General features: G+C 31.7%; 3 protein-coding genes across 15 annotated transcripts; 1 reads left to right on the top strand and 2 right to left on the bottom strand.

Moving 5' to 3' along the window:
- Positions 1–1729: 1729 nt before the first annotated feature.
- Positions 1730–3715, bottom strand: LOC146535523 (uncharacterized). Its single transcript, XM_085191608.1, has 2 exons — positions 3072–3715; positions 1730–2029 (listed from the first exon to the last, which is right to left on the bottom strand). Exons 1-2 carry the CDS (start codon positions 3579–3581, stop codon positions 1967–1969), a joined length of 573 nt encoding a protein of 190 aa, XP_085047734.1. The 5' UTR covers positions 3582–3715; the 3' UTR covers positions 1730–1966.
- Positions 3716–10687: 6972 nt separating this feature from the next.
- Positions 10688–13580, top strand: mRF1 (mitochondrial translation release factor 1). The gene is made up of 2 exons (XM_085192316.1): positions 10688–11752; positions 12131–13580. The coding sequence occupies exons 1-2, from the start codon at positions 10736–10738 to the stop codon at positions 12365–12367; spliced, it is 1254 nt and encodes a 417-aa protein (XP_085048442.1). The 5' UTR covers positions 10688–10735; the 3' UTR covers positions 12368–13580.
- stj (voltage-dependent calcium channel subunit straightjacket) lies at positions 12816–26969 on the bottom strand. Of its 13 annotated transcripts, none has more exons than XM_085192301.1 (29): positions 26705–26969; positions 26538–26619; positions 25996–26371; positions 25791–25922; positions 25452–25711; positions 25215–25361; positions 24895–25014; positions 24112–24294; positions 23906–24040; positions 23732–23824; positions 23305–23361; positions 22613–22639; positions 21460–21540; positions 21226–21300; positions 21019–21123; positions 20654–20725; positions 19988–20193; positions 19602–19756; positions 19336–19395; positions 18819–18912; positions 18164–18196; positions 17666–17767; positions 17134–17401; positions 16845–16970; positions 16529–16654; positions 16120–16231; positions 15503–15520; positions 14402–14805; positions 12816–13992 (listed from the first exon to the last, which is right to left on the bottom strand). In XM_085192301.1, the coding sequence occupies exons 1-29, from the start codon at positions 26815–26817 to the stop codon at positions 13900–13902; spliced, it is 3855 nt and encodes a 1284-aa protein (XP_085048427.1). In that variant the 5' UTR covers positions 26818–26969; the 3' UTR covers positions 12816–13899. The 13 variants fall into 13 exon arrangements, with proteins under 13 accessions (XP_085048427.1, XP_085048428.1, XP_085048429.1 ...); XM_085192302.1 differs by having other exon boundaries at positions 24901–25014; XM_085192303.1 differs by lacking the exon at positions 15503–15520.
- Between the last annotated feature and the right edge of the window lie 98 nt (positions 26970–27067).

Genomic DNA, 27067 nt, shown 5'->3' with positions numbered 1-27067 from the left:
ATTTTGGAACTAGATTGTATTCAATTAGTTAATATAACCTATACCTTCGTAAATATTATGCTATGGAAATACTTAAGGTCATGTCTCTTAATTTTGAGTATAGGTAATAAAAGTATACAATTCTCGTCTTTTCATATATCGTAGAAAACGTAGAATAGTCTTTTTTTTATGGAAAAGAAAAGGCAAACGAGCGTTCGTGTCACCTGATGGTAAGCGATCATCACCGCCCACGACCCCGTACAACACCAGAGGAGCTACAAGTGTATTGCCGGGTATATTAAGGTGGAGATTGATGCGCTTTTTGAAGGTACCCATGATGCTGATGCTGTAGATACTAAGTATTATTAAAAGGAGCTGGTAGAGACTGTTAGAAATGGTTAGTATATTTAATAAAATATCAACTCTTACGACCTGTATTCACAAGTTAGTCATCTAAATACCTATGAAATATAAAATAATAATAATAATAGTAGTATGGAGTAATAAATAATATAAGTAATAATATTATCTAGGTCTAAAAATGTGGACATAGCATTACACTTCGTACTTACTCTATGCGTGTTGCAAAAACAATCTACGTGTTTACTCGGTCAAGCTAATTGACTATTAGCTAAGCTGGCCCTGCAGTGTACCGCGCACGCAAGCTATTGCAGATAAGAAGCTCTGTGCGAAGTGTTCCTTTATTCCGTCATCAACTAATGCATGTAGGTAATTCTATTTGTAGTAATGTTAACCCGATATTAATAAATAGTTGTGTTATTTAGTAATATTAATTATTTTTTATGCTTAAAATTTACAGAACGTATTAGATACGGGAATTAAAAGCTAAGACGTTTAAGCTGTTAAGAAAAAAAAAGTTTAACAAAAATCATGTAGCTTAGGTACCTTTAAATGTACTTTCATAATATAAAATAACTACATTATTAATTTTTCATTTCTAAAATATGAAGTTCAATTTAGATTGGAAGAGCAATTTATTTATACGCTATTATTACAATATTGTAACATTTATTATTGTCTTTTTATTTCTAAATTGCACTCTTCCCATATTTCTCACGATTGTCAGAGAATAAAAAAGCGTAAGATTTTGAATAAACGCTCATGGATTTCAAATTACTATTTCGTCGGTATTTTCGATTGTTAGAAGTTCCAAAGTACATATATAAATCTAACAAAATACAAGTAATAAATATCGAGCTAAGAGTAAGTGTGAAGCGGTGTTAGAGGCTATACACCGCAATTCTGGGCAAACGTGCGATATTTATTTAAGTGCTAAAGAGCTGAGTGCGAATAAGCACTTTGTGTAAATGGCCCATGACTGATGTGCCGCCCTCACTACACTAGGAGAGCCGGGTTTGTTTCTACTTTGTTATAGTATACGCGATATAAAAAGTGAAACTTTACATTACTTTTGTTAATTGGCTCTTAAAAAATAAATAAAGAATAATTAACGTAAGTGAGGTCGTCGCGACGCAGCGGCAAGGGTGTGACTGCAACGCGACGGTTGGGGGTTCGATCCCCACTCGGGGAAGTAAAATATTTATTTACGTTTATATTTCCATTTCTTCGCTCTGATGTCGAGGCAAAACGGGGCGTTGAGTTCTGCCACTCCAAAAATCGGCAGAAAGTGGGGAACGGAATGTCTTAACGCTAGAGTCCTCTGCCTACCGTGCTGTGTGCGGGATACAGGCCTAGTGGCGCAGCGGCACAAGCCTCGTTTACAAAAAAAACCTACCTACAGTTAAATTACTCAGGCGAGAAAAAGGCTTTTTAAAAATTATTTATTTAATTTTATAAACAACCTTTCTGTTTTAAAGCAAGTTGAAGACAGAGAATCTTTATTAAAATTTTATATAATTCAAAACAGTTAAATCAGCAAAATACTAAAACACTATTGTTCGGTTCCGCGAGGTGCAAGTGCGGCGTCATCGGAATGTATCCTTATGCTTATGTAACTCCTCCCTCCTTAAGATGGAAGCTGGTCCTGCAGGTTCCTGAAGCGTCCTCGCTGCTGGTTTCCTCCGGGACTCTGGGAAAATGCTCGTAGATTTTCCAAAAATAACATTTATTATAGTAGTATATAATAATCATAGATAAGCTTGAACCAGCCAGGATAATACTCTATTTCTTTATTTTCTCCTCTTCTTCTAGGGTTTGGATATTATATGCAAGTTGATGTATATAATCGAGAGGTATATATTCTAAATCCTTCTTTTAGGTAAGAGTACCCTTTGTTACCAAGTATAAGGGTTGGAAATAAGGAATAACTAGGTTATATTTATCATTAGAAATGGAAGGAATTTCTAGGATGGAAATTAGGAAATGTTCTGTACTATATGCTTTCATCATAATAGACACTTTGATTTATTTATTTGAATAGGTTTAATGTTTACAAAATTAAAAACTACATATATTTTTTTATGAATTAATAAATGTCCTTATTATAATTATAATTATTAGTATCGAATTACTATCGAAACTAAACCATTTATAATACTATGTCTAACTCTAGGAATATGAATAATATCTTTTTTTTTTGTTTTTTATAAGTAAATCTAACTTATATTCTATTTTATTTCTATAAACCTTATATATCCTTTAAGATGAAGTATTTTCGCATACAACAAAATAAGTTCTTTAAAATAATTATATATTATTATATATAGTATTTATTTGTATGTAAAATTATTATATATAATATTTTTCTGTATATAGAACTATTATATATAATATTTATTCGTTAGTAAGTAAGTAAAAGCAAGGTTAAACATATCATTTTGTATAATAGTTTTTCTTTAATTAATAAAATGTAAATAATATAATATAATAAAATTCCATTATGTATGGGATCTAGGGTTATTTTGGCTCTTGTGTGGAACACGAGGGACCTGATGAGGCCTTCGTAGCAATTTATAACGAACTCTATTAGAGTTAGAGTTAGGATGATTTTTTATAATCTCCGTTCTATTGTAAGGGTGCAAATTAATTATTTTATACGGACCTTTGAAATCTGGTATGGCTTCATCTCTGAGCGTCGTCTTAGCTACTTGCTCATAGACTGTTTCACCTACCTTATGTGGTCTTCTTATGTATTTCCTTAAAGATGATACTATTTTCTTCTCAGTAGTATTTACTTTGGTACATACGTCCTTTATCAATGATCTAGTTACTCTATTATCAACTCTGTACTTCGAACTGGGTGTTATTTTAGGGTTATATTTCGAACTGGGCGTTATTTTAGGGTTAAACTGCCTAACTTGTCTGTCATTATCGTTACATTTAATTAGTAAGCCTTTATTTTTGTTATCTGTTTGGGAATGGTTAGTGGACACTAAGCTATTAGGAACAATAGTACTGATACTCGTACTGTCAGTCTCTGATGTGAGAATCTTATGTCTGTCATTGTCAGGCTCTATGTTGTTATCGTTATTATTACTAGATACAAGGGGTACCTGCGCTACGTTTTCACTAGTTTGTGCACTTAAGTCTTGGGATATACTGTCAATTATATTGTCGACTTTATTATTATTAGAATTTACGGTTGATAATGATTCTACATTTTTGTGAGATATTCCATTCATAGGAAAGGCGTCGGCTTTTATATTTTGTTTGCCTTTTTTATATATAACATTATATGGTCGTAACTTAAATGTACCTATGTTACATATGGTTCGTCCTTCTGAATTGGTATTAATGACTTTAGTTATAAATTTTCCATTTTAACATTAATAATAGCAGCAGGGGATGTTAATCCCTTAGACCAAATATAGTCGTCGTAGATATAAAATCCGTCAGTATAGTTTGTTTTTAACGTGATAAGTTTTTCACACTTTGGTTCTATTTTTATAAGTTTCTTATTATAGTCGAAATAAATAGGTATGTCGGCTGTCGCTGTATGTAGTATTTTATTTTTCAAATTAATATTACTAGATAATGATTTTAATAAATCTAGACCTATAAGTCCTTTGTATTTAGGGTCGAAATCAAAAATAAGGAATTTATGAAGAATATCGCTATTAAAGATTGGGGGTAAGGGTAAATTTACTACATGACTATGCTGTGTTGTCGCATGAGCTGTTTTTATTTCAAATGGTTCATATTCTACACAATTTTGAAAAATAGAATTAAATATAACTTCTGGTGAGATAAGGGATCTCGAAGCTCCTGTGTCAATTAAAAACTTACCTTTAAATTCGGGAATTACTATGTAGGGTAAATGATCTTTATTATGATTATTTATTTTTACTATCTCTTTACGTCTGGGTCTATGCCTAACGTAAAATCCTGCTGGTTACTTATTTCGTCATTAACTGGTTCATAAGTATCCTGCTCGTCTGGTATATGTATATTATCATAATAATACTCACCTGGGGTGTAGTGTTGGGAATACTCATTGAGTTGTTGCTCCTGTGGCTCGTCTGTGTAGAAGAGTTCCTCCACTGCGAACTGCGGCTTCTCTGGTTTATTTGTTGACCTCATAGTCACATCTGATATTTTTTGGGGTGGATTTATTTGCTGGTGAGGGATGTTACCTCTATGATTAATAAAAGGTCTATAATTACCTGAGGGTTGTCGGTTTTTCCATGGTAGCATTGACTGAACCCATTGTTGACGTTGTTCTGGTGTCCAGTTATTTTGTCTAGGGGTAAAATTTGAATTTACGTGCATAGGTGGATTATTTAATCTAGATTGTGAATTTGAAAATGGAATAAAGTTTCTATGATTTTCTTTAACCTTACTTTGGGGGTTTGACATATTAAAATTATTATCAAATCTATTGTATGTGAGCTTAGCTTCTTCTTGCCTAGCTTGTACAATTGCTAGTTCTAATGTGGTAGGCCTGGCTAGACGCACACCTATTGAAATTTGAAAGTCTAATTGGTTCGTATATTGCTCTATAACCATGTTTTCATAATATTCTTTGTTACTATGTTTACCTACGGACAAAAGGGTGTCAAGTATGTCTCGAAGGCGTTTCCCAAAAGTTTCCGCGTCTTCGTTTTTATTACGTCGCGTTCGAGTTAGCTCTTGCATTAGTTGTATTTCGTTCCTAGGTTCACCTAATCTTCTAATCAAAGCGCGTTTAATCGCGTCCCACGAGTCTAGAGACTCTTCGTATGCTATTGCATCTATTGCGGCTCCACTGAGTCTACTTTTTATCAAACACACAATAGCGGGGTGGTGTTTCGCTGCGCCCTCTATTAATTTCAATATATTATCTACTTCTCTAATATAAAAATTCAACGTTTTTGAATTACCATCGTAACGTGGCATAAAATCTGAAATTAACTTAAAACTAGAATTCTCGCAATTTTCAAAAGACATTTTATCTTTTAATCACGACTAACCTATTTAACAAAATAATTCAAACAAATAAAATATTTCAATTCAATATAATATTTATTAAAATAATATTTTATTATTTCATTTAATTATTTATTCATTATTTCATTTCATTTATTTATTATTTCCTTTCATTTATTTATTATTTCATTTCATTTATTATTTCATTTATTTATTATTTCATTTCATTTATTATTTCATTTCATTTATTATTTCATTTATTTATTATTTCATTTCATTTATTATTTCATTTATTTATTATTTCATTTATTTCTCATAAACTTATTCAATAATAGTAAATGCCTATCGCGATTTGAGCTATATAGACAGATACAAAAATACGGAAGGAAATATAGCATAGGAACTTGGATAACAAAAGTACTCACCAAAGAAACCTCTGCATCTCCAACCGGGACTCAACTGCTTGGCAGAACCTCCGATGCTTAGGTGCTCCGCCGGTCTCGCCGTCGTAGATTCTTCTTAATAGATCGCGGTAATAACGATAGAAACCGTTCGCGGGCTTTAAGAGTTTGATTAAAGCCAAACACGCCGCGATCCTACCGACTGCGCCAGTTAAATTACTCAGGCGAGAAAAAGGCTTTTTAAAAATTATTTATTTAATTTTATAAACAACCTTTCTGTTTTAAAGCAAGTTGAAGACAGAGAATCTTTATTAAAATTTTATATAATTCAAAACAGTTAAATCAGCAAAATACTAAAACACTATTGTTCGGTTCCGCGAGGTGCAAGTGCGGCGTCATCGGAATGTATCCTTATGCTTATGTAACTCTACTTATAAGATATTTAGCCAAACATTCATAAAATTTAGGTTTTTCTTTAGTTTTATGTAAATCTTAGCTAATCGTGGTGAGATGATAACAATTGCTATATCAATTATTGTTTAAAAGTAAAAATAAAACATGAAAAGTACAAAAATATCTTCTAGCTCGAGCAATATGTGCTCAATTTATCCGAATCCATTTTATTACAGTAGCGGAATAAAAGAGTAAACTAAGTGAGCCAATATTTGCTGGTCATGGTTAAAGTGTCTCCCGGGAACCCGGGAAATGGTGCGGAACTTACTGTGGGATTAAGAGCTCTCCAAAGAAATATTACATGCCGTAGCCACATTTTTTTTCTAAGACGTTTGATTTATTTTTTAAATTGCTTACTGTAACGATCATTTTAGTTAATGAAAAATATTTCTATGCTGTAATACTGACTTGATGATATAAATAAAGATAGATAGAAATATCTATCGTGGTGCAATTCGGTCATAGAATAATAAAATTTCTTAAGTTTTTTCTAAAACGAATACCTAGTAGGTATAACTTTATAGTTTTATAATTTTAAAGGGCTTTAATTTCTTATAAGCATAAAAACATATGAAGCCGCCGTGGCGCAGAAGCACATATTTTAATTTCTTCGCTCTGGCACCAAGGCAAAAGCCCAACGTTTTAAAAATTCGGTGGAAAGTGGGAGACGTAGTATCTTCAAACTAAATTCCTTCTGCCTACCCTACTGTGTGCGGGATACAGCGCACAGCTGATTATTTAAAAACATAAAGGTACATATACCTACACACCATTACTATCTATCAAATAAATACAGAACAAGAGCAAAAATGGAAAGTAAGCCATTATTTTTTGATGCGTTTACACTATACATATACATATGTATGTGAGTATAATTAGTTATTACAAAAACATGTTAAAGTAACCAACAAATGTTTCTTTGCAAAAAATCTCGTTGAAACGATAACATTTTCTCAACTTTCATATAAAGACATTTTTAATCGACTTTGTGTGATCTTTACGAGACTGACAAGAGTAATTTACTCATTAATAAAATAGATGAGGAGTGCAAGTTAGCTACTTAGGCCTTGTGTACACCGTACATACGATTTCTTTATTTTTTTATATTTTTATAATTAAATTAGTAGCTTGGTATCTCAATGAAATTAAAAATTAAACACTATAGTTATTATACGTTGAATTTTAGGTACCTTTGTTTCTCTCATTTATTCTATAATTCAAATTAAATGTCTTTGACTAAATTTACTATTGCAATTGATATAGCTTGAAAACAGTAGCATTCTCTACCAATATTTCAAAAATGAGATATTTTTATAGTTTTCTCTGTGCACACATGCCTTACTACCCATTCGGCTGTAATTATGAAACATTAGCTGCGTGTATGGCATAGGTAGATACTCGTATAAGGTGCTATCAATATAATTCAATGCCGTTTGGGTAAACGAGCGGACAGACAGGCCAGCTACCATGTCATTTGCAACTCGTATTACATAATTGATGTGATTTATCGATTATGTTACGGTGTCTAAATAGCCCCGGGTCATATCTAACCGAGTGACAGGTATATGAATATATGATAGGAAAAGCTCAGCCTTTCTGAAAATAGACAGGGGCTTGATTGAATTCTATTTTATACCAAATGTTCGTGTGTTGGAAGTAATATGATATTTCATATTTGAGTCTTATAATTTTTAAAGGGTTTTTTATAGTTTTAATTAAAATTGTTTTTTTTCAGCTTCACGCTGTATCCTGCACAGAGCTGGGTAGGCAGAGGAAATCTAGTGTTAGGACATTTCTGTTTCCCATTTTCCGCCGAATTCTAGAGGCAGTGCGTGTTGAGTGGCAGAGCTCAACGCTGCGCTTTGACTTGAAATTAAAATATTAATATTTCATTTCCTCGAGTGGAGATCGAACCCACAACCAGTCGCGTTTACAACCGCACATTTGTACCTGCATCACGGCCTCCACGCACATTAGGTATATCTTAAAGTGTTTCACCCGAATGTATTTTAGAAATATATTTTTTGGATTTTTCATGATTTATTTAAGTATCGAAGCAACCAAATGTTAGTTTGAAATTAGTTACTTTGACTAATCTAATCGCAAAGTAATTTTATTATTCGCATTTGAATTATAATGGAACACGCACAATAACCACAAAATATAACAAAATGCTAATGTTCTACGTAATTTATAGAAATTGTACAACTTCTTAGAAAATACTAAACTCAATTTCATTTTATGACTATTCAAAATATATTTCATCATATTCTTCTTGTAGGTTAAATTATGTCTTCATCTGCTGTTGTGCGGCAATTGTTGAAAAAAGTCGTAATAAACTTATTCTATTAATAAGGAAGGAACGAAGAATCTCAATACTAGGTTCCCTCTTCTATCCCTGCTATCCGCGGGCGTAAGGCTGAAAAAAAAAGCTCTAGGTTTAAGGCATTTAAATACAATACAATGACTTATAGAGTTATATAGAGCTATACCCATGGATAATGTATTAATATTATGTACGAATGATTATAATTATAATTATTCCTTTATGTATACATAACAACCTCCTTCTGCTATTATATTCTTTATAACACATAAATTACATTATCGAAAACTAAAAATTTGCCTTTAATTTTAAGTGTAAGATATGTTCAATGATGTTGAAACAAAAAAAAACTTTCCTTGGCTATTAACCACACGCTGGAATTAAGGAAGCGATGTGGTCTGAGCGTTAACAATGGTTGTACCCGTCTGGCTGTTTGTCATTAGCGCTAATAACTCCACGCGAGAATGTATGATAACGCAAAAATACTGTTTTTGCGGTAAACCAAAATACCTCCTTTTAAAACATCCCTTGGAAACCTTTAATAATTCTATCAATAGGCGAATCGTTGTGGTTGATGTGGCAATTGCGCTTCGAAAGAATTTTTTAAATTGGAATACCATTTCACTTTTATTTTACATCTGACGTTAAAATGGCCTATCATTAGCTGCATGTAACGGAAAGGTCATAAATAAGTATAATATATACTTACTACATACGTGACATATGTTTCAGATTTAATTTATCCATATATTTATTGAAGGTTAACCAAAGCAGCGTAGGTTCCAACATCCAATACGCAATTTCATTAAAAATGGGTGCCAATTTTAGGTAGAAATGTTTTAACATTACATTCTCTTTCTCTATAACTTGCTAAATGCAAATTACGCCTAAAAATAAATAAAATACAATGTAATACTATAACATATCAAAGTCTTATCTGCACCATTGCGTCTTAATGCAAACTTTAACAAACTTAGATAGGTTGGTACGTTTGTAAATTTCTAGTAAAAAAATAAAAATAATAGATAATCTAATATTAGCTTACTATATAAGGGTTACTTTTTTATTTAAAAAAGAGTTTCACTCTTTGTATCCAACATTATTTTTATTTTATCTTTATTTATCGACGATACTATAAGGTACCTACTATTTTATAAAATAGAGATAATTCATATTTTGATACGATGTACCTATTCCGCATAGAGAACCTAGTGTTGAGACACTCTGTTCCCTTTAAGATACTCCCGCTTTCCGCCGAATTCCTCTTCTTAGTCGGGCACTCTTGACAAAATGATCGTGGTTACTTAGGTGGCGCACTAGGTTGAGACTCGCAGACATGGCCAAGTTAGGTACTTAGTCATTAGTCCCAGACCGCAGCCCTAGTAATGTCTCTGTATCTTAGTCGGTCTGTAGTATATCGAGAGCACTCCGTTACGGTAGATCGCGTTACCGTTTTAATAAAGTCCGTCTATCGGGTAGATGATCGGCCTCGGGATCTCTGGTCCTCTACTTTGCTCTGCACAATCTAGTCAAAAGGCTTTCCATCGAATCCATGTCTCCATATTTTCCATGTTTCTGGTTGTGTGGCCAAAGAACTTTAAAATTTGCTATTTACAGTCAATGACAATCGTTTTTTAACCTTGAGTTCCCTAAGGATAGATTGTTAGTGCGGAAAACAGTCCAAAGGATATTTAGGAAGCGCCGCGCACTACATCTCTAAAGTGTAGATTTTTCGGTTATCATGCAAGGCCAAGCCAATTTTTAGATTCGTAGAACAAAATTAAAAAAAAAATCACAATTCAAAGACAAGACATTCATAACCCAACCCTTGGTGTTTTTAGTTATTCTTGGGGCATTGTGTCTAATTGAATATTTTTTCATTTACGTTGTTGTAGGAATAAAAGTGTTTTGCTACAACAACGCCATCTTTCTTGTAAATAACACATAAGTATCGAAAAGTAAGCTACTCGACACGAGATGTCACCGCTTTATTCCATTTTGTGTTGTTAAAAATAAGACATGTTAAATAATAAACCAGACGAGATAAGCATTATATTTCCAATTTTATGATATGTATTGAATATTTTTTTTATGTAAAAAAATTTCAATACATATTTTATTTAAAATTGGTTATCTGTTAAGCTGATTAAATTTCTAATAAGAACTAACTAAACGTCAAATCTTAACGTCAAACTGTCAATTATGTAAAATGTGATTTTGACATACCTAGTCTTGAGCTTTTCTTAGTTTAATGTTTACTTATTTGTATTCTTGTAATTTAAATACTTCTATAGTTATTAAAATGTCTTTTAAAAGATTTACAGTTTTAAAATCATTTTGTAAGTTTGAAAATTTGAATTTTCTTCGGCAATATTCTTCGAAAACTACAATTAATTTATCCGATCCGGCAATTCAAACTTATTTGAAACATTTAATGCTAGAACATGAAAATTTACAAACTAAAATACGCAAAAATATTGAGGATACAAAACGACTCCACGAAATAAAACCAATAGTAAATGTACTTGAACAAAGAATTGCCCTTTTTGATAGCATTCAATCTCTTAAGGAACTTAATAATCGAGAAAGACAAGATGAAGAAATCAAGAAGATGATTAAGGAGGAAGCTGAAATATATTTAAAACGTCTTAAAGAAGCAGATGATGATCTACAATCTATTTTGATAGAACCATATTTATCACAAGGTGGAATTATGATTGAAGTTACCGCTGGAGCTGGCGGCCAAGAGTCAATGCTTTTCGCGAAAGAACTTTTCGATATGTATAAAGAGTATGCTAATTATAAGGACTGGGAAGTTGATGTAGCTTCCATTGAAAAATCTGATCTTGGTGGCATAAGGAAAGGATCCCTCATAATACAAGGTGTAGGAGCACCTGAATTAATGAAAATTGAGGCTGGAGTACATCGCGTCCAAAGAATACCAGTTACAGAGAAAGGAGGTCGTATACACACAAGCACTGTATCAGTTGCTGTTTTACCTTTAGCTAGTGAGATTGAGTTAGAGATTGCTGATCGTGATTTGAGTATTGAAACAAAAAGGGCTAGTGGGGCTGGCGGACAACATGTAAACACGACAGATAGTGCTGTTCGCATAACGCACATCCCTACTGGAACTGTAGTGGAATGTCAAGAAGGTAGATCCCAAATTAAAAATAAGCAAATTGCTTTACAAAAATTAAGAACGATATTGCTTGAAAAACAAGAGACTGAGCAAACATCAAAAATTAATACTGAAAGGAAGTCACAGGTATATTGTTAAAAAAACTCAATATCTTAGATTTAATATATATATTTATCCCATGTTATAGCAGGATGGGCAGAGATAACCTAGTAGTATTAGGACACCCTCTTCTCTGCTTCCTGTATAATTTTAAGACATTGCATGTAGAGTGGTGGAAATCATACCAGACTTTCACAATATATTTATTTGTGTTGCCAAATTATAATAATTCATTTTCCTGAACAAGACCTCACAACCATTTAAAACCAAATATAGTTCTAATGTGAAGTAATGGCCGATAGAAATACCATAAATTTTACTATGTTGCTAATGTGGCTTAAATTTAATTTTCTTACACTAGCTACTTCATTACTTTCAATTCTTATCTAGAAATTTATGTTCCAGATTGGTTCCAGCAATAGAAATGAAAAAATAAGGACATACAATTACCCTCAAGACCGAGTGACAGAGCACAGGGAAGGTGGGGGAACAATTCGTAGCTTAAAGACCTTCATGCAAGGTGGCGAACAGTTGGAAGAATTACAAGAATCTTTACTACGTCAAAAACGCTATCAATTTTTAATGGCTGACATTGAAAACTTCATTACAAGAAATAAAATAGAAACTAGTGGCAAAAGTTAAAAATGTTATATAATTAGTGGTTAATAAAAAGTTTATGGGAATATTAACGATAGTTGGATGTTAATTTTTTTTTTATTTATTTGGTTGGTAGATAGTAACTACAAGGTTTTTTATGATGATTATAGTTGATATTCTCATAGCCACGACATTATTATTGATTACTTGAAACTAAAGCAATCAATAATAATGCCTAAATTGTGACTTTATTGACACATGAAAATTTATTTAATGTTTAATTCAAGGCATGGTTGTAATCATAAGTGTGTATAGAGGTATTTTCTAGGGGGGGAATTGGACTTTACTTTTGAACAGATATGTGTTTTCTAATTTTTCAAGGAAAATTTTTTATTAGTACTATTCCCCAGAGTAGTCTGGTGTCCCCACCCAGTCTCCACTCTTCCTACGTCCATGATTATAATACAAATTTTATTATTGTTAAATAAAACACTATAAAATATATGAAATATTTATTTTGTACCAAATTAATCACAATTTTGTAAAATAAGAAGTATTAATTTTTTCAATACATTTAATTTAAATTTTACATCTAAGTTTCATGAGATTCAAAATATTAATCTATAATCAGGTATTGTTTCTTAAACATTATTAATTAATAACATTGATATAAAGGATTTTTAGCAATATCTCATTCCCAGTTAAAATGTTACCAGGACGGAACAAAAACTTACTTAAATAAGCGGTTCTTGAAACATTTAAATATAAGTTATATAAATTGATATAGGTATTGTTATAATTCCAATTAGTAACAAAGCTATACTGTAAAGGTAGACTTAAATAAAATAAAGTTTAATGATACTGTCTATATCAAATGAATATAGGTAATTCTTTTAAGTATACACAAGATATCTTATTATATACATACATTGTATGAACGGTACATAATAGATTAATGGGTTTTATTTCCCAACACACACACTGACTGACGAATTAGAAGCGTTAAAATTGTGAATTATTTTTAGCAGTTTAGATCTGACTAGATTTAATTTACTAAATTAAGTATTTGTTAAATAGTCGCCACTCGACAAATATGATTTAATATTATTAAAGTTTAATATTAAATGGCTGATATTAAAACAGTTATTTTACACTTAAGTAGCTAGAATACGAGTTCTATATTCAACTTATTTAATATCACGGACATTTATAACTACAGAGATCATAATTATGAAATAAAATAAAAATATGAAATAAATTTGTGGATTATCTATAATATCAACGAAGTACCCACATACTTATGTATATAATCTGATATCAAGGAAAACTTCTAAATCTTGATATGAATTTAACTCTACTATTGATATGATAATTTGCATAATAACACTTAAAGGGCATATGCAGTAAATAGGAATATATTGGTTATTGATATGTTATATGAAATGTTATTTGTTACTAAAAATAATTTATGATGTAATTAAATTTATGATTTACATTTAAAACGACTACCAACATTAAAACTCTTTAAAATCATAAATAATGAGCTTTCTCTCTTAAGATATTTTGGCTATAACTTTTTACAAATATCGAATAAATGTAAAGGAGACTAGAGGTATCCAAAGCACTCTATGCGGCAAACTTCCTCGTCCACACATGTCAATATTGCTCTCCTGTAAAATATATCGTAGGAATTAAGATTCAACTCTAGGTGTTATAAAAAAGTACTTAGTTAAAGTACCATATTAATTATTATAGTACTTTAATAGTAATTATAATATGGTAACGGCAATTTTAATAATTTTAAATAGTATTTCGTTATTATAATGTATTAGTAATAGTAAATACTATTACCAACCTTGCCCTCCAAAGGTCAAAATATATCTACCTACTGAAATAATAAAATTTGTATAATGAACAAACCAAGAGCAAAGGTTACCTATTATAAATATATTTTCTAATATTTGAATATTATATTATGATCACAAAAATAGTGAATTATATTTAAGTAAATATATATTAGACTTGCCGAGTGAGGTAAAATACTTTAATATTTCCAACTTCCAACTTAGACATACTTACCTCAGTGTGATTCCGAATGCAGGAGTTAGGTTGCTTCCTATACAACGGGTGCATGTGTTTCAAACATGGCAACGACTCATTGTATTGTACTTCGGTAGCATCAATTGACAAAATAGAAGTTTCCTTCTGTGGACATATTGCATCGACAACCACTAGAAGCATGTTTGTATAATTAACTAGTTGAACATAAAAAGGTCTTTCGCATCCTTTCATAGGTTTGTTTAATTTTTCATCAAGGTTTTTATACTCTAATTGGTATAGAAACATTTCTCTATCGCAAGGGGTAGGTCTCGTCCTATTTATTAATACAAGCTTCTCGAAATCCCTTTCCAGCATTCTTGACGGCGGCTTCGACATCGATGGATCATCTGTATCTTCATCATTCTCGTAATTCTGGTAAGCCACTGTATATTAAAAATAAAAGGCGTCATTAAGATCGTTTTCTTTAACAATTAGAGTACATGCAGGAAACAATTTAAAATTAAATAATAAGAACTCTGGCAATATTCAGATAAAATTTCAATTTATATACTGCTTCTAAATACCATAAAAGGAAAATGGTAAATAATGCAGAATTATTTTATCATATAAAGTTACAGACACGGAAAAAAGAAAGTGGCAAATATCTACAACACTAGGCAGTAGGCGTCGCTACCCATATCCTAAATGGGCATATTTTTTAATGATAATTTTTGAAAGCATACTTATTTTACAGCGTCGAAAAAATAGAGAAGAGCAGGTAACAAAAATATTAGAAGCTTCATTGACTTATTTAGAAATAAGTAAGTAGGCAATAATTTGAGCTTTAAGTAAGCATTGAATTGACAAAAGCTTGATCGACTGAAACATTTTACATCGAATTCATGCACAGCAACTAACGAGTTTACATTCATTTAACTGAAAGATTTTTTTTAAACTGGAAATAAGGATATTCATCAACATTCGTATTAAGATATCTCAATGGGATCTGATTACCAAAGAAACATGCACATTCCTGATATCAATCTACGTATTAACATAGAAAGGTAAAATACAAAAATATTCGATATTTCCACCAGTGCCATTGAAACACTGTCTACTGTGCTCGATCTATAAACTCACCAGTGGGTGTAACAAACTCTGAAAACAAGATGGAGTCGTTACTACTGTCATAAAACATGTTGCCTACATCCAATTGATGACTCCATGATGGAATTTTGCCATATCTATGAACTAAGTTAATCCCGAGACGATCGGACACAAGTGCATGCATTCATCTTATTAATACTTATATACGAGTATTGTGCAACAAGTTATTTTGAAATTTTTGTGAGGAAGAATTAAGGAGTTAGCACAGAGAAATACTTAGTTAAGTTGTTTTCTTTTGTAGTAAAAATATAAAATAATCAGTAAGTATAATAAAAATGATTACCCATTTTTAAAATGTATAATTGCCAGTCTAGAAGTAATTTTTAATGCCAATTGCAGTAGTAGCGCGTCTAAAATACCAGCACATATAATTATGAACAGAGACTGACTGTATGCTCGTTGTCATGCAAATACAGACCATGCTGACAACGCATAAGAGCAACATCAACTTTATAAATTCTTTGACAAATATATATATTTTTAAATCATACATTAACTAATGTAAATTGCTTTTGCCTTAATTTAATAATCCACTTATGTAATGAACACTGAAAACACATAACATCGATATAGATTTACGTTAGACATACCGTAGTCAAACGAATAACTTGAAGCCTGTGCCAAGCCGAGTCCAATTGAGTTATAAATCCAAACAGTAGTAGCGAGGAGCCACGTCATGATGTGACGCAAGTTCTCGAGAGGCTGAAATTTTATTGAAAAATCTAGAATTTTATATTATTTTCTATTATGTGTGTGTGATTTTGCAATCACTGTCAATAATATTTTTTTTTTCGAACATGAGGTTAATGCTGTTAGCTTATACAGTGACACCGGTTGGCTAGGGAAGAGGGTACTCTGTCCCTGATAATGTCAATAATATTGAGAATATGTCTCAGCTTAGCATTTATCACCATGCGTTTATATAATTAGTCAAATTTCTTTCTTTATTTTAATTAGGTACCTAAGTTAAAATATACACTTCGTCCTAGAAATAAATACCGTTAACAGCGTGGCAGCCGGATTTGTCACTTTCTTCTCCCTGAAACACACCGCTTGATAGTCAACGATATGGACAGGCTTGTACACATCTTCTTCAACCAATTTCATCATAATGTCTGGGCGTATCTGAATAACAAAGAATAATATATAACAAAGAAGTTTAAGGATTACCTTTGTTCTTTTATTGTTTTTTATATGAAAATAAGCTTACGTTTGACCGCATCAAACGTTTACATTACTGTGATGCATGCTTGCTTAAAAAACACCTATTCACTCTAAATTTGAAGACGGGCAATTATAACAATACTCAACTCACTTTTCCGAAAAATTGTCCAGTTTGATTAGAGTCTTTGCTTACGATGATCCATCCGTTGCTATCCACTAAATAGCAATCCCAATTTTCTGATGATGCACAAGTCACACACTCCTTACTGTGCTCGCACTGAAAAAAAAAATAATACCTATTTATATAAATAACTTCGGAAGTTACAAATTTGAATAACTAGTTCAAGCGGATATTTATAGATCGCTTATCTACCTAGAGATATCACTAGACTCCTCGATCTATTTCGGTAGGAAACGCTATTGCGTTTGCTTAAACTTACCGAAGATGTAATATTGTCGAACCATTCGCTTAATCTTTCATGTTTGAACTGGAATCCAACGACTGCAGCTGGAGTTTTTCTATGTCCGTCTCCATGGAAAACTGCATGAGCTGCCGTCACCATGGCAGAAGAAACATTCAATGGAAATTTGTCAGTACTAAGATCAACGCTGTAAACAAAGCTTAAGGGATCCACATAATGCTGCTCAACGGCGCGCCGATACCAGACTTCATCTATTGCTCGTGGCCATTGCTTACCGAATTCAGGTCTATAAAAGAAGGTAGTGTTCATTATATTTTAGTATAAGTAAAATTTATTTATGATAAGCTGATAGCAGGAGCTAAAATCAAAGAAAGTTCGAATTTAAGAAATTACGAAGGCAATAAAATTCGAAAGAAGAAAAAAAGCAATAAAATAAATTATATCTTTTATATATGTTTCCTTAATTGACTAAAATAATAGCTTATGAAAAAAAATCCTGTCACTTAGTAAAATACAAAAGAGAAAAACTGACACTTATTTGAGTACTTACTTATCGTCGTGGTCCTTTGGTGGATGTGTTTGCCAGCGCGTGAGTCCGCTGTGAGTTGCAAGGAATGCTACGATGTACCCGAAACGTTGGATGAATTCGGCCCTACGGACAAGCATCTTGATTATGAAATGAAAAAAATATTATATTAAAATAAATATTTTTTCATTTCATACTAACGATTCGATAAATTACAAGACATGACGCCAAGAAAGATCATTAAGATCTTTAGACTTCTTTCACAAAGATTCACGTAAACTTAACCATAATTAAAATATACCTACATCCATTAGCAGCAAGTATTATAATTAAAGAAATAATATTGTAACTCTATACATTTCATACTTGCCGAATCCATTGAGGCATAACATACAAAACAAAACACAGATCTACCTACAAAATAATTTATATTGCAACAATTAATAAACGCCTCATTTACAGAGAAAACATATTAGAATCATTTGTAGTTTTTGTAATTATTTCTTATAATGTATACTTTACCTCGGCAGTAATCCAATCACTTTAGTCAATGGGCTATCCAGGTAATGAGTAACATAAAATATGTTCCAATATAAATATTAAGTTGAATTAAAATAACATAATTTTATTCAATGAAATTTGTTTATTTTCTAAATAATGCAATTTGAATTTATTAGTAATTACGTCTTATAAATACTTGAATGCCGGCTGCACACATGAAAAAGCATGACTCATTGTCACGTTCCGCCTGATTCGAGCGGCCAAGCGAGAGCTCGGACAGAGAGGCACGATCGGCCTAAGCGATAGGTTTGTAACGCGTCTGTCTAGTTATTGTTACTTGTAATTAAATTGTATAATTTCAGTAGAAAAATATTAACGAGTAACAATAAATGTAAATATATGAAAAAAATATATAAATATATATTTTCAATTAACTTTTTTGTATAATACAAAATAGTTTTTTGTATAATGCAATTTGTATAATTGAATTATTCAATTCATAAAAATATGCAATTATTCATCAATGTTTTTTTATGACGTTATCACTCAAAATTGTCCCGATTGTAAACCGATTTAAAAAAAATTGTAAGCCGATTTTACAGACATCCAGTTATTTTTTTTTTCTACACTATTTTCTTTATTTTTAAAAACAAAATAGTTTATTGAGAATACTTACGCTTTGTCATCAGAAGCAGATTCAGAAATACTCTTATTGAACCAAGCCGTGTTTCTCGCGTCATAAACTAGAGCTTGCATTAATCCATGATCACCTAAAATAAAATTTAAGGTTAGATCTGTAAAAGTTTATTTTTTTATATCTTGTGCCTTCTTTTTAAAAATGATTTTTAATGTTTGAATTATTACTAATAAGTTTATATACACTAAAAATACGTACAGTCCGCAAGGTCTAAGCTAGGCTCTGCATTTGCGTGAGTGTTCACATATAGTGTAGGTGTCAGCCATCCAGGGCTTTGCATGCCCTAATCTGATATTACTTTTTGACAACAGGCCTACACCTCTTGTACTAATAGCAGTCAAATATTTAATTCTTAATATTTAATTTTTGTGTTCAATTAAAACAAAAAAATATTTACATAACTGTGTTTTTGATGATATAACGAAACTATTTTATAAAGTGTTTTTTGGCTCTACCTTTAGTGACCATTTTATTCTCCCGAACTGTCGTTACTTACAATAGTATTCATTACGCGGAGTGATATTGGGTGTCTTGTTTCTTTCTCTGGTGTCTGTTCCTGTAAAAATAAAAAAGAGAAAATTATATTATTTTTATTTAAGTTAAATTTCATAATAAGAATTCCGTAAATAAGTAGAATAAATAGAGAAAGACGATACTCTTCCACATCTTAAACAACATCTAGAACAACATAAAAAATATATATCTAGTACCAAAATGTCTTTTAATATATGATGAAATTCATTGGTACTAGTAAGTACTAACCTTCGTTATGCCGCTCGTGTCCCTTGTTCTTATGATGTTCAGGTGGACGAGGCTTAGCGGGCCAGCGCCAGCCGGGCTTAGCGACTCTCTCTAAGAAATATAGCAACTCGTCTTCAGGCGAGACAAAAGTGCGTTCGTAATGACGACAATACAGCCTGAAAATATAGAAAAAGTAAAATATATTTATAAAATATTATTCAAAATATTTATGTTAACAATCGTCTACATATTGCATACTATGGTTTTGCCAATAATTAAAATACAATATTAATTATATTTCAATTGATAACATATAAAAAACTTATTATTAATGATATTTTTCTGTAATTGATTTTAAAAAGCATACATAAATCATACACTTGATATTCTAATATTAGTTCACGCACCAATCAGGATGAATGCTCCATTTATCCGATAGATATTGACGGGCCGAAATATTTTTAGATGTTAACGAGAGCCGATGAATATCATCTGTTGGTGGGGGCGTTATACGGTGGCGTCCGTAATTTTCTGGTATAGATACCACCAACGTGAACGGTGAATCACTTATACCAGTCCAAAAGTAATGTCTTTTTCCACGAGATACTCTTTTCTGAAAAGAAATAAAATCAAATTTGTTAATATAGTAATTTAATATAATTGTATTACGTATGCTTTATGTGGTTTTTATCTCCTTCAGCATACAAACGACAAAAAGAGTACCGTAAATAATATATGTAAAATTTTGGCTAGCTAGTATAACGTAGTTTGCCTTAATTTTAAACCACCTTTAAGACGTCTAACGGGAGTAAAGGCCCACATAAAGGGTCGGGTAATAAATATACATTTTTTACTACTTATGTTTTTAAAAACATATTTAAAAACGAGCGTTTCAACTTTAACGTAAGTGAGATTTTATTTACCTTTAGTTAGCTCTACCTCTGAAAGGGCCCCACTTTCAAATTAGTAAGTACGCATATCGTCTTAACTACATATTAGACTAATGAATTTCAGCTTGACAGTTCTGGGGGCCCTGGGATCTTAGGTCATTAGAAAAATTAAATAGAACTTACCATATCCTCCATATGATATTTGATACTCATCAATTTATTTCCTGTTTTTTGATCTATAATTTCCTTTCTTAACTAAAAAAAACCATATTTATTTAATAAATATATTTTTCAGCCAAAGTGTCGGATGTGATGTAAATTGTCTTATTTAGATACAGGTAAAGTAATTAAAAGCATATTTAAAAATTCATTATTATAGAAGTAATCTTGACACACAAGCGTGTGGCTTTAATTCCCACTCAGGGGAATGAATATATTTAAAATATTTATTTTTTCCTCACTAACAAAGGCAAATCGTGGCGTTCAGTTCTACCATTCAACATGCAATGCCTCGAGAATAAAAAAAATTTAAATAATCTTTTGCTTACCGCAGTTAGTTCTTTGCTAAAGTTTCGAGGAGATCTGTCGTCGTCAAACAATTCTACTTCAATCATGTCTACGCTATTATAACTTGGTTTTAAAATTTGTTGAAACTGTGAATATTATTTTTATAAAAGTTATTTTAGGTTATGCTATGAAAATAAATGAAAATATTAAACACACTAAGATTTAGGTGTTTAATGTTGAATACTTACAACAGGTCTCAGATCCGGGTGTATTAGAATATATCCATTATTTGTAACCATAAATGCGTAACCATTTACACCAACCTGTAAAAATGTCATATCAGTATACAATTTAAATTTTTGAAATTTTATGAATGAAGAAAAGTCAGTTAACAGATTTAATCAAATTATCTTTTATGTAACTTTTATACTAAGTAGCAGCTAATAATTGATTATAAAATTTTTCGTTTCCAAAATACCTACCTTATATGGTGTCATTAAGGCTTGGATTTCCGAGAGAGGTACATCAGTACCAGCAACTCCCAATAACCTAGCAATACGCATCTGAAAATTTGTAAAAACTATTCATGTATCTTATTGAAGAAACTACATATTCCAATAATACTTTTTTTATATAAAATAAGATAAAAAACTCGACGAATACACTAAACATCCAAAAATGGTAAATGGTTAGTATATATATGTTAAATAAAATTCTTACAACAATGCAAACATGATGATTAATTAGGTCTACTCAACCCCTATATAATATAATTATTAAATCTACAAAATGTTATTAATAATGTATTAAAGTTGTCATATCTAGCAAATAGTTATCTGTCGTCTAGCATCTATGCCCCGTTAGAGAAAATGCTTACGAACTACTCGTACATTATTTTAATATTTCTAATATAATTTATTCATCATTACAGGTTCTAGCTCTCTACGCAATCAAAATTACGATCTGTATTGTATTAAAACACTACTCTTTAAACTAAAACCCACTACGTTCTAGATGGGCTGGTACCCTTCTTGGTCCATTGTCAGAATCTGTTGACATTTAATACATATTTGCATAAATCAAAACAACTGGAAAAGTAAACATGGTAATAACTTATTGCATTCATATTTAATTTTATAATTCGTTAAATAGTTTTATTATTTTCCGTTTTACATGAAAATGTTAGATCATAATATTTTTATATTCCAATTTTATTTGAGTTTTCAATTCAAAGTCCAATATTAGGCTTATATTAGGCAATTTTTATTCAATTGTGCTCAGAACTAATTTTTGCTTGATATTTATATTTTTCTAAAGCCAACCACGTGAGAGTACAGAAAGAGATAGGTCAAATATTTACAATTGCGGCAAAACCTAAGGAAATACGTATTTCTAAGATACATTTTGAAAATTTTAATCGATATTCAACAAAAGGTGTATTGTATTCCGTATTATAGATACTTAAATTAATTTATTTAGGTATTTTTATAAATCTTGTCCTGTGCAAAAATACATGTGCTATTTAAACAGAAAATTATGTTACAATATATATTCACGTGGTTGACTTGGAACATCCCTCGACTTTCAATCATCATCATCCAGCCATCACTGTAATCTATAAGAACGAGTGCCTACCTCCTTCTGGCCGTTCTCCTCTACAGACTGCGATTGGTTGTTGATGTACGAATGCAATAAAATTAACAATATATAGGTAAATGCGTTGTAACGACCTCCACTAGTATATAATGTCTCCTCTATCAATGAGAAAACTTATATTTACACTAAACATCTTTAGTTAATTAAAAGTTTTTTCATTTTTAGATATATAATTTAGAGTTAACAAATACTTAAGTAACAAAAGCCCCTTTCGTCTCTCATGGTGGGCTGCAAGAAACTTTGAATGAAAAATATTTACATTTACTCTGATAATACAAGTCAATCGTTAAAAATGTCTCTACGAAGACATTACTAAATTCAGGCAAAAAATACTTTTTTTTTAATTAGATAGTGTGCGTAATGTAGATCGTAAGTCTTGCACAAAAGTAATAACTTTGATTACTGATAGAAAAGTTAATTCATAACACCCTAGTGGTCTACGCCTACAATCTAGTAGAAAACTACTATACTACAGTAAGCCAAAAGGGTTAAACAACACATTGTCAGTCGGCTAGCGACCGATCGCCGACGCATCTATCGGAGACAGATGCATCGCTAACGGGGCCAAACAAGAGTTTACCGTTACTGAAATCCAAAAACTAAATTATAAAACTTTCTTGTATCTTGCAAAACTTTACATTAAAATCATCAAAACTTTCTAAGTGTAGTACCTCTTTTGTAACTGATACCCAGTAAGCTTCATTTATCAGTACATTCTCTGTGATGTTCTGAGGGGAAACCATCAAAACCGAATATTATTAAAAGGCACTTTATGATACACAATATTAAAGAAATTATGTAATATTCAGCGAAAAGATGAAAAGAAGGAGACATCTTACGTCCGATTAGTAGAAAACATATAAACCAATCTGTAAAAACCTTCAAAAATAAATAGTAAAAACTTTTAACATGCATAAGAAAATTTTGAATTTGGAATACTTTGGTTTACAGATTTATTAAAAGAAAAAAAGAACGAAGGATTTACAACGAAATGGTGTAGCTGAGCAAAACAACTGCTCTCCTTTGTTCTAATTTTCAAATATGTCAAAAATGAAGGAACTTCGTTAAAAAAAGAGAACAGAATCAACGGGAACATACCTCGTTATGTCGTAAATCATAAACCGGCATCGAAACCGACGTCATCAGCTGATATTGGGCATTTCCAAGTTCACTGTACTGACCCTGCTTCATCTAAAATTTTGCGATCTACTTTAAGACATTCTTAACATTGCATTTACCTATTTATGAAATTTAATAAAATAATATAGTTACCTGAGTTATTCTCCACCTTCTATTCTGTTCTTTTTCTGAATTAAAGAGAGCTTTATCTCGACGCTGACTCATAAACCTTTCTTTCTGCTCTGCCCTCTCTCGTTGTTCCCATAAATAGTCTGCTACCTTGGGATCCTATAGAAATTATTGTAATAAATAAACATACATAATAATTGGTTGATAATTGATTGCGACAGAATATTTACCGTAACGTTAGCATAAACAGGAGTCCATACTATAGGATGCTTTTCACGTTGCAACACTAACGGTCTGGCGAGGACATTCACGTGTTCCAATACTCTCTCCCGTACCTCAGCTAGAGTGCTCAGATGCACATAAAACCCTCGATTAGCACAGGCCATCCACTTCACTTCTCTCACGTCCGCCACCTGTTACAACCTCATAGGATATTATTCTATTCAAAATAACATGGGCATGACAGTGCTTTCTGCTACATACGGGTGACATGATGTCGATGCAGCCTTGTGGGAAAGCATCAAGTTAATAAGGCTACAGCGAATTCAGCGTCCTATTATTCTATTTATTATATTATAGTCTAAAGGCAATTAATTAAATAATAAACGTATATAACTTACTCGCCTACTTTAAAAGAAAAAAAATGCTGATTTATATTCTAAATAATTTAAAAGACCTACCTAAAAATAACTTTTCAAACCACAAACACATCATTAACAATAACAACATGCAACATAGAAGTATTAAGTAAAAGTTAAAATAGTTATTTAAAACTAAATATAAACATATAGGTACGAGTATAGAAAAATACTATCTACAAGCGAAGCAATATATCAATGGAGAATGGATATAAGAACTAAATACAACATATGATAGGTGTAGCATGCATTGAAACAAGTTTATAGAAGAAAGAAGAATACCACATTAAAGGTGTACTGGTAGAAGGTACAAGGAATACATTATGCAGGTCGCACAATGACTACAACACACAGTAATACCTGGAGTGGTACTACCTTTACCTCGCGACCTATCAGGTACGTGAACACTCGCACTGGGGTCTCGTACTTCCAGTTGTACTTTTCAAATAATTCCTTGTAATTATATGGAACACCATCGGTAACCAGCATTATAGCCTACAAATCGTAAAGAAATATATTATATTCTATTAATAATTGGTGACTGGCACCCTCGTTTGCGTGTACTTTACATTGTTAATTGTTAAAATATAATAAGAATATATATTGAAATATCTGTTGTATGCAACATCTAAATTCTATTATTTAATTGGCTCTTGTAAGCTAGTATAGTATGGATAGAGGAAACCGATACTTACTTGATTACAATTAGCACCTCCGCTATTGTTTCTATAAATTTCAAGAAGTTCAAAAGCCCTCGTTAAAGCCGCTGAAAAATTTGCTATTTCCATTGTTTCAAAATTGTCCAAACCTAGTTTCAATTCGCGTAAATTTGCCAATGTTGCCTAAAAATTTACAAATTACAGTCATTTTACAATATATCTTTGCCTTTTAAATATATTTATCAGTTTTACTGTTATTATATATATACATACTTGAACAAGAGAATCTTCAAAGCAAGGAACAATTTCCTCCACAGTATCCGCAAAAGTCATCACACTGACAAAATCATTATTTCCTAACGTATCTAAGATATTGGTCACTACATGTTTCGCTATATCTCTCCTCTGGCCCGTCATGGATCCGCTACGATCGACTAAAACAACAACATCTTTGGGACTCGCTGCTGCTTCCATATACCATGCTCTCGTACGACAATCGTAAATATCAACAGGGTCTGCACGCCATTTCATAGCTATAAAAAACAGAAATTAAATTAGAATTAGTATTAATTAAAACTAACGCTAAACATTTTTCCCAAATTTTATTGTTACCTGGATAATGTCTCATAAATCCCGTGGAGCTACCAAAATATTGCCACGACAACGTTGGGTCACTTTGGTAATTGTTTATAAAATGTGTATCTAACCCTTCCGACCAATGAATTCCTTTTATAACTTCAGGTGCTATAAATGAAAAAAAGGAATATAAACTTTTAAACAATACTAATGATTTTTTTGTATTATTTAATTTACTTACCCCAAGTATATACATTAGTTGGGACATGTACGCTGCTAAGATTAGTATTAACAGGTATACTGGAAAAATGATGATTTTGCAGTAAATGTGCATTTTTTGACGGTGGGCGATTGATCCAATACTCCATGCTAAATTCCGGTTCTGGTGTAGTGGTCATTGACTGGTCTTCATATAGATCTTCCATTTCTTTACTATTATAAAATTGAAAATCTTCAGGCACTGGTTCATTTTGTTTATCAAATGCCATGTTCTCAGCAGCTTCTACTATTCTTTTGACGGCACTAATTTTCAATTCCATCATTGATTGTATGTCGTCTGCCATGTTTTGGACTAATTTCTCTCCATCTCTAGATTCTATCTGCGCAGACTTAAAGCTCTAAAAACAAAATCATGTTCAATAACATCCCAAAAATCTATACCAACTATCAAAAATAAAGCACGCTTTATCCCTAGCGGAGTAGTCAGAGAGAACAGAGCACCAAACGCTACGGTCTTAAGTTAAGTAAGATAAAAATAAAGCAACTAAAGAATTATACGCTTACATCTTGGACTTCTTTCTTTCGGGTAATAAATTCGCCAAAGTGATATAATTCAGTTCCGAGTTTGACCGCCCATGCTTGTACGCTATAAATAATTGTATTAGTAAAAAAAGTAATATTGTAACAAAAACAGTAATAATATAGTTGTGTTTATATAAAATTCTACTCACGTATTAAAAGAAATTTTGTGTGGCACTTCATATTGTATACTCGCAGAGCAATCCCTGGAATCCAAGGAAAATAGCAGCAATAATAGTACGAATTTACCAGCACGGTAGTACATCAGAAAATCTTAATCTAATTTGGCCCCCTACTATATTCACTGTGTTTACTTCTAAACCATATTCAAATATGTTATGATTCTTTTTGTAGACACTAGTTGCTTATTTAATAAGCTATTTTGAGATATATGATTATGAATGTAGGTGGGTCACTTGTACAACTGAGTTACCGACATTGATAACGACATCAAGCGGAATGGGCCCAGTACGCAAACGCGAAGGAGCGGGTCCAGGCATGCGCTCTCCTCACCT

The sequence above is a fragment of the Heliconius melpomene genome, chromosome 10 (genome assembly GCF_056956725.1).
Source record: "Heliconius melpomene rosina isolate 202511_hmr_F chromosome 10, ASM5695672v1, whole genome shotgun sequence".
NCBI classification, from domain to species: domain Eukaryota; kingdom Metazoa; phylum Arthropoda; class Insecta; order Lepidoptera; family Nymphalidae; genus Heliconius; species Heliconius melpomene.
The sequence above is the reverse complement of the archived record's forward strand: the minus strand, read 5'-3'. Positions and strand labels throughout refer to the sequence as shown.